The sequence below is a fragment of the Choloepus didactylus genome, chromosome 1 (genome assembly GCF_015220235.1).
Source record: "Choloepus didactylus isolate mChoDid1 chromosome 1, mChoDid1.pri, whole genome shotgun sequence".
Lineage (NCBI taxonomy): Eukaryota > Metazoa > Chordata > Mammalia > Pilosa > Megalonychidae > Choloepus > Choloepus didactylus.
The window spans coordinates 5224368-5240372 of NC_051307.1; the positions used below are offsets into that span (position 1 = coordinate 5224368).

Genomic DNA, 16005 nt, shown 5'->3' on the forward strand with positions numbered 1-16005 from the left:
CTTGAGCAATGTTTTGGGTGGTCTCTGTAAGCCTCTAAAGGAGCAGGGAACCATGGGTCCCCCCACGGGCGATCTCCGTAAGTCTCTGATGAGCATGGCCCCAATTCGTGTCAGCCTCGTCCAGGGAAATCGTAAGCCTCTAAAGGAGCTGGGAACCGTGAATATCTCTCACGGGCGATCTCCATAAGCCTCTGATGAGCAAAAGTTCCCTAACAAATCACAAGCCTGTCAAATTTCTTAGATAATCATAGGTAATATGCAGTCACTTTTCAATAGCTCCAAAGCTGAATTTCCTCCTAAATCTATCCCTTCAGATGTTTAAACTTCAATTAAAAGGGGAAGTAGAACCCATACAATTTGGCCGCAGTATCCTTTAGAACAACTAAAACATTGGCCAGAAAATGGCACTTTTAATTGGCAGATTCTTGCTGAACTTAATAATTTTATTCAGCACAATGACAAGTGGTCTGTAGCTTTTAATCTTAAGCTTTCTAAACTGTTTGGTCCCGGCTATTCTTGGGCCACTCTGTTGTCTCCTACCGAATCCTCCTCCTTCACAAAAAAATCCTTCTAAGTCTTCCGCTTTCCTCTCTACGAAAGTTAACCCTGAAAAGCCTTTAAGCAGCTTCTCTTCTTTAACTCTGCAAATCATCCCCCTTGTAACTCTTCTCTAACCCCTTCTGCTCCCCTCCCCTTGCCGTTAACCCCTCCCCCCACTTCTCATCCCATCACTGCGCCCCCTCCTCACCTCACCCCACCTGCGCGCAGCCCGCTAGCTGCCTGTGCGCCCTCCCCCGTCTCCCGCTCCAGCCCGCCTCTCCCGGGCAGGAGAGCGCAGCACAAACCAGAGGGTGCACACCTGGCGTAACTGGAGGATAAATGAATAAGGCAAGAACTCCTCAGTTACTGTCTGCTGCTGTTTTGCTATCAACAAACCTACCCCATCCCTAACAATGTTTAGCCTCTAAATTTCCATCCCAGTGAGCTGCGTCAATGTGTGAAAGACCTGCTACGGTGCAACTGCCCTAGCCTTATTGCACTCCCCTTAACTCCCTCCAACAAAAAGGATATAGTTTCCAAAAATAAAAAAACAATTTTATAAGCCACAAGTCACTTACTTAAAAATTTCCCTCTCCCCTAACAAAAAGAAACCATGTTTTCTGCTATTTAAAACCATGTTTTCAAATGCCCTAATCTGTGTCTTGTGGGCTGTGGCACTCCCCTCAGCTACCCAGAAATTTTTCCTAGAGTACCGGGACTCAGAAGTCCAAATGAAGCACCTGCCGCAAACACCAAACACATCTAAGTTAAGATAGCTTCGCAATTAAGACTTCCCCTGTGCTTGGTAAGTGTGTAATTTTTTTGTTTATTGTGTTCACTTTGCTTTCTTTTGTTTCAATTCGTCTATTGTGTAGTAAGGCTAATTAAGTTAATCCAAGGGTTGTGCATGCAAACTCAGTGGGTTTGAGCTCCACTAACCATAACCCCAGATTTTGTAGTTCTCCTTTTAAATTTTGTGCAGTTTGCACAGTTTGCATTTGTGTAAAAAACCAGTAACATTTAAACAGCTCCTACTCCTATGTTCTATCTTTATAATTCCTTTTGTTGTTGTTCAGCCATAGGAAACTCTCAAAATGTGCCAGTTACATCTTCCCTAAAAACTATTCTTAATAATTGGCCTAAATTTAAAAAGTGTCATTAAAATTGTTAATAAGCTATAGCTGCAGCCAGATGGCCTTTATATGTGGTATGGCTAGCTATAGGAAACTGTCTCAAGAAAAACAACAAAATCTATAAGTTAAAAGAAAAGTTACAGCTTAAAAAAATACATGCAGAACTTCCACCTCTGCTTTAATATCATAACTTCCAAAGCAATTAAAAAATATAATAATAATGTAAATGTGCTGGCCTGTCAGTTTTTACAATTAAGAAGTCAAAAAGAACCTAGTCAAAAGGGTCCTTGCAAAAACCTGAAATTACTGAAAGGACATCAAAAGTAACTAATACAATTTAAAAAATCAGCAAAAGTGCAAACTGTCAAACCAATGTTATAGAATAGTAATATCTCTACTAAGGAATCTGATAATGAGAACTTTGACTCCCTCTCTCTATAAAGAATGTTTTGTTTTAAACATTTAGCATCATTCTAACAAGCTTAATTTTAGTGGTAATAGCATGTTGTATAGAAGGTATAAAGAATGTTTTTCTAATTAAGGGAAAAAGGCAAGTAGCTTTGTCCTAAATGACTGATCGTTTAGGAATGTAAAATAAAGCCTGGAAGGATAGGAATGTGGGATAAAGCTTAGATGGATACAGAAAATTATAAAAGGTTTGTAGAGTGGAAAATTTATTTCTGTAGTCAAGGTTGAAAGATAGGTACAAAAAGCTGTAAAAAGTTTGTGAAAACAATTATTTCTGTAATCAAAGTTAAAAAAATGGTAAAAACTAGTAATAACACTGCTTAACAATAAAACTTCATAACTTAAAGAAAAAAAAACTGGTTTCGTAAAACAAAATAGCATTAATTATTTTAACCACCACCCAAAGCAGTAATTAGTATTCACTATTGTTGGGTAAATGCCTAATAATTCACAAAAAATAAAACATTCCTCACTGTACTACAGCTTCTCACATTAAGATCTCTTGCTGTTTTTATTAAGAAAAGGTTTCCTTAAATTATTGAGGTGTTATTTCTTGACAAAAGGTTGTAGAAGTGTTTTTCTGAATAATCAGCGTAGGATGTAAAAAGTCTCTTTTATCAAAATAACTTCTTGCACTTCATGTTAACATTATGTCCTTGACTATTTATATTCTTGTACTAAGCATCTTTACGTTTAAATTATTGTCTGTCCCTATACTCTTATTTGAATGGGAGATTACTTAATGAAACCCAAACTGGCTAAACAACGACCTGATAAGGCTCAGGCCTTTCCTAATAAAAACCACAGGTTTAAAATGTAACAAACAAACCTGTAACACGAGCACAAAGTCCCTTTGACAGCCTTGTTTAGCAAGTAAATAAAACTATGATTACTCATTTTATATTAAATAAAACTTTGTAAATGTATAAAAATATTACTTGTTTTCTAAGCTATCCATGCCTCAAATAAATATATCCAAGAGAATACTTTGCTAAGTAATTAATTAAATTAAAAAGAAAATTCTCCTTGTAATCACAAAGCAAAAGCTTTAACCCATATCCTCTTCATATGTCCCAAACCTACCAAGGAAGCTGCCTTAAAGCACATAAAAAGGTGGGTATAAAAAGCAGCCATAAAATGGCAAACAGCAAAACCCTCTCAAATACTCTAATTTAATAATTGTTATGCAAGATTATAAAGCTTATTCGTAACTGCAACCTTGTTCAGTAATATAGTAATCAACATATTCATAGAGCCAATATGCTATAAAAATTTAACAAAACTAAGAAAACAAAATACTTTCATGAATTTCAAAGTTCATGCAAAGTTAAATCATTGTGTGTATTTTTTTAAGAGAAACAATGTAACACCTATACATTCCATTAATCCTTGCCAATAATTGTTTATTACTATTTCAAGATGCATTAACTGAAGTGTTTTAATTATTTGGCAATATTCTAACAAGTTTAAACCTATATATTTTTAGTAAAATGTTATAAAATGTTTTCCTCAATAATCAATGTAAAAGGCAAAATGATTAAATTCATGTAATATGTTGTAAGTTGCAGAAGAAACATTTAGACAATGTTACAAGAATTAAAAACTTCTAACCTTCTTTTGGTTACTGATGTGCATAACATCAAACAACAACGTAGTACTGCTAGTTGTAATTTCAGTTATTTTTAAAGTGTTATCTGTCCCAAAAACAGCCAAATTTCCTTGTAAGTTACATTGTTTACTCTAATGCTTGTCTGAAAGTGCTTGCAGTTAGCTACAAGTCAAAGCTTCATCTTCAACAACAAAGAAACACTTTTAAAAAGAAGCAAGGCAAGTATATAAATTATGTTCTACCAATTATCTAACATAATCCTACTAAAAATGTAAAGAAAAATTAGACCTCTATTTTAATGTAAGTGCTTGCATGTTTAAACCAAGCTCCTAGTACTGTGCCTGCATGCTCTCTCCCCATCAGAGTTATTGGTAAGACCCATTTCTGTGGTCCCTAAAGCTATAAGGGTGTCAACCGCATCACATGGACGTGCTCCAGAAGTAAATGGACACATGCTGTTACTGCAAACACCTTTTACTACAGACACCTTTTCCTCTGCCTGCCAGAAAAGACTCAATCACTTAAGCTTTTTGGTGGACATTGCCTCCAGACTAGCTCTGCCGCATGGTGCCAGAGGGTGCTGGGGAACAGCCCAGTGGAACCCTGGAGCCCACCGTCCTGCCTCCCAGAGGACCAACGATGCTGCACTACAACTGTGCAAAGAAGATACCTCCCAGAGCTGTGACTGCCAGTGTGATGTGGTTGAAACCTAAAAACATAATTAACACTAAGGCCTGCTCCTATGAGGGGACAGCATGTATGGTATTGTAAACACCCAATGCAGCTCAGGAAAAACTTGAGCATTCATTAGCATTCAGTGCTGCACATATATATCAAATAAATATAACAATGTCTCTTTGATATTAAATCATATGCAAAATAATAATAATGTTAAAATTATAGTAAACTAAATGCATTTTCTAAGTGGGTAATAAATTTACCATACAATAGAAAATGGCCCTTATTACCATAGTTTGTGTTCTGCTTGTCACTTGTTTGTCTTAATTGTTGCCTGTATTGTATCTTTAAGTTTATGTCCAGAGCATCTTCCAAATTAATATGAAAACCTGTTAACCCTTGCTCAGCAAAAAGCAGTTACAAGAAAAAACCTCCACCCACTTCCCCCGTTATAAAAGATGCTCACAAAGTACCGTTTCTTAAAAATAAGAAAATGTCTCATAAAAAGGAGAAATGTAATTGCTGAGTAAGTCTAAGTAAGAGAAATATTCAATAAAACTTTCAAATTTTCTTACTTTTCTATGCAATATTCAGTAAAACTTTCTCTCAATTCTTCTTTCATTCTTCTCCATGCCTCTACAAGCTATTCTACTCCCCCTTATGGGGGGGCAGTAATTATCCTTATATTAATTTTCTTTTTGCTCCTTGCCTCTTACAATGTCTAATTAAATTTATCAATAGGTCAATAGCAGCCATGACCAACCAACAAAACTCCAAAAATATACTACTGCTACAATGAAAAATTGAAAGTCTGCTCCTGCCGCAAGAAGCCTCACTACCAGCCAGTTCCAGCAGAAGATATCCAAACATTAATCTAATAATGCTAGAACTTAGTTCAAAGCAACTCTTCTCCAACTCCGTCCATGTCCAGCTAGAAGCAGCTAAGAGATGAGTGTGACATCCCTATTCCCTACAAAAGTTGCTTTGGGCTAAGTTAAAGCATTAACCCAAAATTCTACCCAAACCCGTACCAATTTTTTATTAAAAATAAAAGGCAGGAATGTCAGACCCCAGAAAAAAGAGTCTAACAAATAGAAGGAATGTCTGATCCAGGGGCCCTGCTGCTTATCTCATAGATATCAGGTGCACCATAAACTAAGAGTTGAAGGCTTTTAGAAATCCCAGTCACAGTGGCACCTGGACCGCAGGGGGCGGACAAGGGAAGATTAAGAGTAGTGTGTTAGAACCCTAGTAACCAGTCAGCAGAAACTGACAAGCACTCACCCATTCGAGGCCCAGAACACACTCAGCAGGACCCTTCCCCCCCGACACCCAATGTGGGTTTTTCCTTTAAAAAATGCTGCTCTCAGATAGAGGGCTGGAGCCATTTTTCCTTTCTTTCTTTTCTGATGGCGCCCACCTGCTTTCTTCTGCTTTCTTCCTCTGATAAACCTTAAACTCTCTATTTAAACCATGACTCGCTGCATTGTGTGAATTCTTGAACTGCTCTGGACCTAACATAAATCAATTTTAAGAGCTAACGTCACCCAAGGACTTGCACCCTATTCTGGAGAGATTTAGTGCGTTTCTGGTTGTATGCAGGTCAGCGGAGCATTGTTAGGCGAAATAGATGTCTGTTATTGTTCTCTACTTAAAGTGTGGTTTAAGGTGATGTGTATAACTGCCAAGTTGACAAGGGGTCGACTGTGATGGTTAGGTTCATGTGTCAACTTGGCCAGGTGATGGCGCCCAGGTGTCTGGTTAAGCAAGCACTGGCCTAACCATTACTGCAAGGACATTTGTGGCTGGTTAGTAAACCAGAAGGCTGGTTTATTAAATCATCAGTCAATTGGCTGCAGCTGTGACTGATGACATCAAAGAATGGCGTGTCTTCTGCAATGAGAGAATTCAATCAGGTGGATTTAATCCAATCGGTTAAAGACTTTTAAGCGAGACAGAGAGAGGACCTTCACGACTTCTTTGGCTAGTCAGCGAAGTGTTTCCTGAGTTCATGGGAGTTGCCAGTTTGTTCCTGAGGAGTTCATCGAACACGTTCATGGAAGTTGCCAGCTTGCTGCCTGAGGAGTTCATAAGACACCTTCATTGAAATTGCCAGTTTTCTGCCTTGCCCTATAGAATTTGGACTCGTGCATACTCACAGTTGCATGAGACACTTTTATAAAATTTTATGTTCATAGATATCTCTTGTTAATTCTGTTTCCCTAGAGAACCCTAACTGATACAGTAGGGCTGTGCAACTTTGCCAGAATTGAGAGAAGGCGAGATTTTCATTTGATAGTTCTGTGCCATTTGGGTCTTTTAATTATGGACATTTGGAGATTGGCTCCCTGCTGGGGTGGGGGTGGGGGGTGGAGGGTGGTCTCAGCCTCATTTTCTTTTCACTAGGGCAGGTGGGCAGGTGGGCCTTTTCTGGGAAGGTGACAGGTGGGCACATGGGCAGGTGGGAAGGTGGGTCTGCCCTGGGAAGTGGGCAGGTGCTGCCCCTGCCTTTCCCATCTGCCCACCACTCAAGAGGGTCCCCAATTGCTCCTTCTAGAAGCCGTGCCCCTGTAGAGGGGTTTGTCAGAAATAAAGTGGTACCTGTAAGGGAATAAACGCTCTCTCGGTTCTGGAGGAGAAAAGAATTTATTTACGATCTTGCAAGATGGGGCGTCCAGCCAAACACGCGGAAGGCTGGCGCGCCAGAGGAAGAGAATGGCGATGTTTAAATCTCCTACTCCTAATTCGCAAGTCCCTCCCGTTTCCCCATTGACTGGGTACTACAGAGGTTACAGCCTATCCGAGAACACTAACTAATTCATCTTTTGAGATTTTAATTTGTACAGCCAATCCCAGAGAGCCAACTAGCTCATTATTGAGATTTTGAACTGATTAGCCAATGCCCCCCCAAATTTTTATTTTTTTTGCTGTGAGTTCCCGCCTCTGATACTACCTCATGTCTCTTTACATCAGGCAGATTCTCTCTTCTCTTTGTCTGGGGCTTGTTTAAACTGGTTTTGCCTCCATTTCCCTTATTCCATGCTGTCTCTATGTGAAAACGAAACTTATTCCTTTCTTACAGGGTTACACTGTAGACACTTGATATTTCTCTGAGCTGTGATAGCTACAAAAATCCTGCCTCTAAGATGCTTTACGATCCATATCAGGAAAACAGTTTGGATTCTTTCTGATGTAATTACTCATATTTACCTTATAGTTCTTTTTTTTTTTAATTCAGTTTTATTGAGATATATTCACATACCCTACAATCATGCACAGTGTACAATCAATTATTCATGGTAATCTTATAGGTTCTTAATGAGCTCCTTTTATAATTCTATTTTGTTATTGCTGTGTCATTTTATAATTGTTTAAAATTTCATATTTCTTTGAATTACACCCACGTTTTTGAAAACCATGATGGTTGAAAAAATTTTAGATTAGAAACAATTTCTTGCGTTCTGCGGTCGCAGTTGATTTGTCTGGGGGGGGGGGGCGGCCGGTTGCTGAACCCTCGGCTCTCGGCGTTGCTCGGAGGGTACCGGCGGCGGGGGCTCTTTCCCGGAGGCGAGGGCGAGGCGGGGGACTGGGCCTGGTCCCCGGCGGAGGCGTGCAAGGTGTGGAGGGCGGCGAGAAGGGAAAGACAAGACACTCTTCCTCCAGTAGGGGTAGAACAAAAGGGGGGTTTATTCAGGGGGGTAAAGCCAAGAGCGTTTATTAGGGGTGAGCACAGGTTATATAGGCTGGCATAGAGGGCGGGGGTTGTTACAAGCCAATGCTGAGGGGATAAAGGCTAGGATTGGTTCTGAGAGGGTGCGGAGGTTAGGATTGGTTCTAAGAGAGCACGGAGGTTGTTTGAAAAGGGGCGGGAGTTGCTCTGGCAACGGTGTCTGGCAACAATGTATGCGCACTGGTGGTGATGGGAGTTGCACTGGCAACGGGGAGTGTCCGGGCAAGATAAGGGGGTGGGGAAAAGGCGGTTCCCTCCGGCAAGCCTCCCCTAACGGTGGTATTTTGGGTGAGGAAATGGGGCCTGCCTCCGGCCTCACTTTCTCAGGCCCGGGGGGCAGTGGAGGGCGCTGTCGCCCGTGCCCACCACCCTCCCCAGGGGCTGATCAGGTCCCCCAGCCCAGGCCCGCCAAGTCGAAGCACGTAATCAGTATCCCGCATTTCCCCCTTCTTTTCTAATTAAAGGAAGAAGCTTACCGGAGAGGTCCGCTAAGGGATGAGGGAAGGGGGAGGCCGGGGAGGGGAAAAGGGTTGACGGTTGCTCAGAGAGGCTGGAGCTCGGCGTTGGTGTGGCGCCCGGGCGCTCGACAAGGGCCTCGCTGCTTGTGGGATGGATGAGGGTGGCGACGCTGCGGAGGGTTAGCTTCTTCAGTGGAGGCAAGTTGTTGATACTGGACTTGCACAAATGATGAGAGGACAGCATTGGTATTGGCCTGGCTTTTAGCAAGTTGGCGAAGTCTGCGGATAACCCAGGGTCCTAGGGTGAGAGCTAGAATAATTATTAGTAGGGGGCCTATGAGGGGGAGGAGGTAAGGGAGGAGGGAGGTAAAGATGTGGGACCAATAGTTGGCAGCTTCACGGTCTCTTTTGCGTTGTTCTAGTCCCTCTCGGACTTTCTTTAGGCTGTCTTCGGCGAGACCTGTGGAATTGGCATAAACACAGCATTCTTCTCCTAGGGCGGCGCAAAGGCCTCCTTCTTTGAGGAGAAGAAGGTCGAGACCTCGGCGGTTTTGGAGCACGACCTCAGAGAGGGAGTTAACAGAATTTTTAAGATGGGAAATAGCGTTTTGTAGGTGACTAATATCTTCGTCCACGGCTGCCCTGAGGTGAGTTAGGGCAGAGTTTTGTCGGGCTAGCGCGGCAATTCCAGTGCCAGTGCCTACAAGACCTAGGAGGGTGGCGATCGTGAGGATGGTGATGGGCTCTCGCTTTTGCAGAGGGGCAGGAGCTGCAGTTTTTTCCAGGTGGAGGAAGAAGTCTTCCTCGCTGTGGTATAGGACCCTAGGGATAAGGACAATTAGGAGGCAAGTTTCATTAGTTGTATTGAGGGTTTGCACATTAAGGCAGGGGGTAAGTCCTGAAGAGGAGCACAGCCATTGGGAGGAGTTGTGGGGGATAAGAAACTTGGCAAAGCTGTTGGGAGAGGAGTAGTTGGCACAAGCTGTGAGGCTGGGAGAGTTACTTGAGCGAGGGCGGATGCACTTTCCTGTAAAGGAGACTGAATGAAAGGTTAGGGGGACGGCAGAGGTATTCCAATTGCATTCCGAAGGGCTGTCCTCTGTGATTTCTGAAAAGGAGAGGTTGGAGGCAACTGGCTCATACAGGGGGAAGGAGGTGGAGAGGCAAAGCCAACAAGAGGAGGTAAGATTGGGGTTGGAGGAATTCACTGAGGTGAAGGCCGCTTGGATAAGGCCGAGGAGGGGAGAGGAGTAGCGAGAGGAGTAGCGAGAGGGGGGTAGAGGAGGTCGGGGTGGTGGGGTTGGCGATGCGTTGTTTGCAGCTGAGGTGCGGCTGGTTGGAGCTGAGGTGCGGCTGGAGGGCTGTGGAAAAAAGGGGGTTCACTCGGACTGGGGTCCAGGCCCAGGTGTACTGTTGTCATCTGGTGCACTAGGTTGCGGAGACGACGGCATTCTCGTCTCGTTAGACGCGTGGTTGCTGGTGGCAGGCCGGATTGCCCTTCCTGGGATCCAGATTGGTTGTGCTGCATCATCTGGGAAAACACAAGCAAACCCGCGCCCCTGGGCGAGGAGTGGGGAGGGACCCTTCCAGGCATTATTCTCTGGGTCCTTCCAGTAAACCATTGGGGCCTGGGTGGGCCTATACGAGGGCCCCCAATGTTTATGTAGGGGCGAAAGCCCTTCTTTATTGAATGTGAGTAGATTAAGGTGAATAAGGGCTGCTATGATAAGGTCCCCTGGAGTTGCCTGGGGGAGCATTGCCCTTTCTTTTTCAATTTGTGTTTTTAAGCGGTGATGGACTGCTTCCACAATGGCTTGACCCTGAGGATTATAGGGGATGCCGAAATGATGGGTGATGTTATATAACTGGAGAAAGGCCGCAAAGGAGGCACTGCGATAGGCAGGCCCATTGTCTGTTTTTAGGTCCCAGGGGACTCCCATGAAGAGAATTCCTTGTCTTAGGGCCTTGATACAGTGTTTGGCCGTTTCCCCGGCGAGGGGGACTGCATAACACATGGCCGAGAAGGTGTCAATTATTACATGCACATATTTGAGGCGCCCAAAGGACGGAACGTGAGTTACGTCCATTTGCCATCTAGAATTGGGTTTTAGGCCTCGTGGGTTGACTCCCTGAGGTTGCAGGGGGCCAAGCGGCGCAAAGGGCGCACAAGTTGCGCAATTGCGGACAAGATGTTTACAGGTGTCTAGGGGGAGGCCACATAAATGATGTAACGACGTAGCTGAAAAGTGAAACCTGGAATGCAATAACTTGGCCTGGTTAACAGCATCCCCCGGAGGGGCTGCCGTGTGGGTTAGCATAGCTTGGGTATTCTGAGCTGAGACCGCTTGGTCTACTATACTATTGCCATTAGCCAGGGGCCCCGGAAGGCCTGAGTGACTACGAATGTGGCTAATGAACCAAGGATCCTGTCGATGCTCCAGGATGCTCCTGAGGTCAGAAAGTGCTTTATCAATGGCCGAGTCTCCCGGGAAAAAGGTGGAAAACGCGAGGACTCGGCAGACCTGATAAGTGTAGAGGCTGTCTGTGAAAAGGTTTACTGGGTGGTTGCAGTGGGCTTTTATTGCATATGATACCGCCAGAATTTCCCCCACTTGGACTGAATGAAGGTTAACATAACTGAATAGGCGGGGTTCCGGGTGGTCTTGGGAATAAGAGAGGAAGGCGAAACGAGTTTTAGAGGCGTCAGTGAAGACGGTGGTGGCACCCGGGATGGGTACAGAGGAAGGGAAAGGATGGAAGGGGCTGCGGAAGGGAAGCTTGGCGAGCCCCTGTAACAGTCGATGGCTAGGATAGTGGCAACTGAATTCCCTCTGGAATCCTTCTAAGAGGATTTGCATGTCTGGGTTATCACGTATAAGCAGGTGGGTTTGGCCTGCGTCCAGGGGCCAAACAATTTTTTCCGGCGGCGCTCCAAATACATGAACAGCCAGGGTGACTAGATCTGAAGCTAGGCTGATCCAGAGCCGCACTGCGGGGCAAATTTTCCTAAGCCGGCTTTTAGCAGGGTGCACTCAAAGCAGAGGGCCTGGCACGGGAGTGGGGGTAGGGGCAGCGCTGTTCTAAGGGTTGCCTTGAGGTGTAGAAGGCAGCCAGGGGTTGTTAGTCGGCGGGGTGGGAGGGGCGGCGGCAGCTGCCGGCAGCGGCTCCGAGGGGGAGCTTGTCGAAGGGGGAGGTGGAAGTGGGAGGCCCCAAGCGTCGCAAGAGGGCGGCGCGGTAGGCGTGGCCAAGACACAAGATGGCGGACCAGCCCCGCCCTGGGAAAGGGCGGGGTCCAAGGCACAAGATGGCGGACTAGCTCCGCCCTGCGAAAGGGCGGGGCCTAAGGCATAAGATGGCGGACTAGCTCCGCCCTGTGAAAGGGCGGGGCCTAAGGCATAAGATGGCGGACTAACTCCGCCCTGTGAAAGGGCGGGGTAAAGCGCATGCGGCTTCTGACCCAGCTTAAGGCTGACGTCATCGCCGGAGCATTTCCTCCCTTCGATAGAAGAAGAAGGAGGAAGTTCGCCATCTTGGCATGGCGCAGTGTTATTTTGTTTTTTGGGAGTCACGTCGAGCGCGTTGTTAAGCTGCTCGACCAGGGACTCCGTGTCCGAATCATGAGTTGAATTATTATCGCTATCTGAATCTGTTGTTTGGGTTGATAGGGCCTTCTTAGCTTTAATGGGGCCTCGATCAGGGGGGAAGGAGCCTTGAAGGCAGGAGCGGATGGTTATTAAGGTGGGGAGCAAACCGGGAGGGAAGCGCTTGCCCTCATGTTCCATGGCGTTGGTGACCCGATCAATAAGGTGATCATAAGTAACAGGGTCCCAAAGATGGCAAGTGGTGAGCCATGGGTTAAAAGGCAGCAGGAGGTCCCAGTATACTTGCAACTGCCGGACAGACACTTTACAGCGGTGTGTGTCTAGGAGACCAGCCAAAGCACGAACCTGGGGTGCTTGTCGTGCTGATAGACGATTACCCATAGCGAAGAAAGAAAAGAGGAAAAAAGAAAAGAAAAAAAGAGAGGTTAATTAGTGAGTGAAGAAAATGAGATAAATCGTGGCCGCAAGGCCGAAGGAGACGGCGAGAGCAGAAAGCAGGACCCTGTGGCAGCGTGAGCAATCTGGGGGGGCGGTTGCAAAGAGGCAGAGGGCGCCAAACAAGGAGACAAAGGCACAAAGGACTACAGCAAAGTAATGGAGGGGAAGAGGGAGAACGTTAGGAGGAATGGGGGTCATAGAAGAAAAGGACGAGAGGCAGACGGAAGAATGGGTAGTGGGGAAGGGAGGAGCGGCTCCGGAGCGGCGAGGGAGAGGCGGCCCCTGACGCGGAGCGGCGAGGGAGAGGCGGCTCCTGACGCGGAGCGGCGAGGGAGAGGCGGCTCCGGGAGCGGCGAGGGAGAGGCGGCCCTTACCTTGCAGGCGAGGAGAAGGGGAGCTGGAGAGGCGTCCGGGCGAGCGAGTGGCGTCACTGGACCGCTGCGTGGAGAGGACTTCCAAGTGCAGGTGCCCCACGTTGGGCGCCAGTTGCGGTCGCAGTTGATTTGTCTGGGAGGGGGGGCGGCCGGTTGCTGAACCCTCGGCTCTCGGCGTTGCTCGGAGGGTACCGGCGGCGGGGGCTCTTTCCCGGAGGCGAGGGCGAGGCGGGGGACTGGGCCCGGTCCCCGGCGGAGGCGTGCAAGGTGTGGAGGGCGGCGAGAAGGGAAAGACAAGACACTCTTCCTCCAGTAGGGGTAGAACAAAAGGGGGGTTTATTCAGGGGGGTAAAGCCAAGAGCGTTTATTAGGGGTGAGCACAGGTTATATAGGCTGGCATAGAGGGCGGGGGTTGTTACAAGCCAATGCTGAGGGGATAAAGGCTAGGATTGGTTCTGAGAGGGTGCGGAGGTTAGGATTGGTTCTAAGAGAGCACGGAGGTTGTTTGAAAAGGGGCGAGAGTTGCTTTGGCAACGGTGTCTGGCAACAATGTATGCGCACTGGTGGTGATGGGAGTTGCACTGGCAACGGGGAGTGTCCGGGCAAGATAAGGGGGTGGGGAAAAGGCGGTTCCCTCCGGCAAGCCTCCCCTAACGGTGGTATTTTGGGTGAGGAAATGGGGCCTGCCTCTGGCCTCACTTTCTCAGGCCTGGGGGGCAGTGGAGGGCGCTGTCGCCCGTGCCCACCACCCTCCCCAGGGGCTGATCAGGTCCCCCAGCCCAGGCCCGCCAAGTCGAAGCACGTAATCAGTATCCCGCAGCGTTCTGAGTAAATTTTTAATTTTTTTTATGACATCTAGCATTTCTTTCATTTTAAAGGTTTATTTCTCTCATGACAGAAGTGGCTAATGGCGTTTGCTATGTAGGGCTGGGAAATGTGTGGGGAATTTCAAATCAGCTGGTGTGGAGAGAGAGAATAAAGTAATATTTAAAGAAAAAAAATCTTTGTTACATGTAGAAAGAACATGGCAACTAGATTAGGGCCAGACAGATTTTATGTCCTAAAAAATCCATGAAGGAAAGTTTTGAAAGGCTGTTTCTAGTTTTCAAAATACAACATAGCAGAAAAGATGGGAATCTGAATATTTACCCAAGTTTGGAACTTTAAATTCCTGTCCTTGCTAACAAATGAAGTCCAGATTATGTTGTGCTGCTGTGTAAAGTTCCGTCCCTTCTCCTGTCCCCCCTTTAGGTGGTGTCCTGTAAGGTGGCAGGTGAAGCCGTTTGGTTCGTTGTGGGTGCCGTGCCTACCTCCTCGGGGGTCCCAGGCCGCCAGCTGTACAACGTGCAGCTCGCCCCGTTCCATTTACAGGTGAGTTCGGCAGGTCGTGGAGAAGCGGCTCCCGTAAACTTGTAGGGTGGCCCCGTGTGAGTTCCAGGGCTGTAAATACCTATGTTTTTATTCTTCTCCATTCACGTCATAATTCTCCCGTCGTGTCTGCAGGAAACGTGAATGTACGGGCAACCCTTCTGCTGGCGTTGGCAGTGCCCGCTGGTGGCGCAGGGTTGCTGGAGGCTCACAGATTCCGTGTCTGTGAATCCACCTTCTTGCTAACATTCATTTGTAACCCCCAAGTCAGTCCTCCGGGCGTGTTCGTGGTCATTTGCGGACACATGCAGAGCGGCAGGAAGTCCGGGTCCCTGAAGCCCACGTTCCCAGCTGAGTTTGAACAAGGCCACACTCTGCCCCTTGTTTCAGTGCTCGTAATGTAAACATGTGTCCTGTTTATGGTATATTTAGTGCCGTGTTTTTCACAATTCTGTGCTTTTTTTTTTTCCTTTTTTTTTAATTTGCTGTTTAAAATGGCTCTCCAACGTAGTCACGAAGTGCTATCTAGTCTATCTAAGTGCAAGGCCCTTGGGATGTGCCTCACACAGAAAATACGTGTGTTGGAGAAGCTCCTTCAGGCAGAAGTCATAGAATTGTTGACCGTGAGCTCAGTGTTAGTGAAGTAATGATGAATAATAATGAACAATAACGAATCAGACATTGATCAGTTGATGAAACTGTTGTGGCCGGGGGCTTGTGGAAGCCTGGCCCTGTATTTCCCCTGGAGGCAGCGGCTCAGCGTCCTCCAAGTCAGCGTTTGCAGTGACTTTAGAGAACAGAACTACTGCAAACAGCACCGCTCGACTGTGTGTGTGTATGTGTGTGTGTGTGTGTGTTTGTCTATCTCTCCGTCTATCTGTACACACACATACATACTGTGAGGACGTTTCCAGTCCTACCCCCAGTCCTGGGGTGTGAGCTCATTTGTAAAGAGGGCTTTTGAAGATCCTTTATGGTGATGCCAAACTGAGTCAGGGTGGGCCTCAGTCCGATAGGACTGGAGTCCTTACAAGGACAGGAAATCTAAACAGAGACAAAACTGAGCAGGGGGAGTTGAAGCCAGAGGAGGAGAGCAGACGGCACGTGATGGGGCAGAGGTTGAGTTACGGGTTGGTGATGAGCCCCCATCAGAACGCCACAGACTTTGGAGAAAGCGTGGCCTGCCAGTACATAGACTTTGGACATCTAGCCTCCAAAGCTGTGAAACTGTAAGTTCCTGTTGTTTGCAGGTGTTTGTTGTCACAGCGCTGACCAACTGAGACACACACATTGGCATGTATGTGTGCATATATGTGTAAAATAAATTCAGAGGATGCCCGTGTATCAGTAATGGGTGATATGGTATTTTTGAGGCATTTTTTAAAAATCAAGGCTGTTGTTGATGGATAGACTAACGGAAGGGGCATCTGAGTTAAAAAGATGGTCTATTTCCAAATTGGGCTCTAGACCTCAGAAGTTGTCTGTGGCTTGGAAAAACAGCTCCATGGCTGGATTGGGCCATTACTCTTTAGAGTTTTTGGAAAATGTCAATTTTAAAAGAACCCCTTATTATTTTTTTTTCAGTGTGTATTCAGTTTATTCACAGT

General features: G+C 46.3%; 1 protein-coding gene across 1 annotated transcript in view; it reads left to right on the forward strand.

The window, feature by feature from the left end:
- C2CD2 (C2 calcium dependent domain containing 2) overlaps positions 1-16005 on the forward strand; it is an 85679-nt gene that overhangs the window by 29225 nt on the left and 40449 nt on the right. Inside the window, exon 3 of the mRNA XM_037831427.1 lies at positions 14282-14401. Within this exon, the coding sequence (XP_037687355.1) occupies positions 14282-14401 (120 nt within the window). The remainder of the gene's footprint in view (positions 1-14281; positions 14402-16005) is intronic.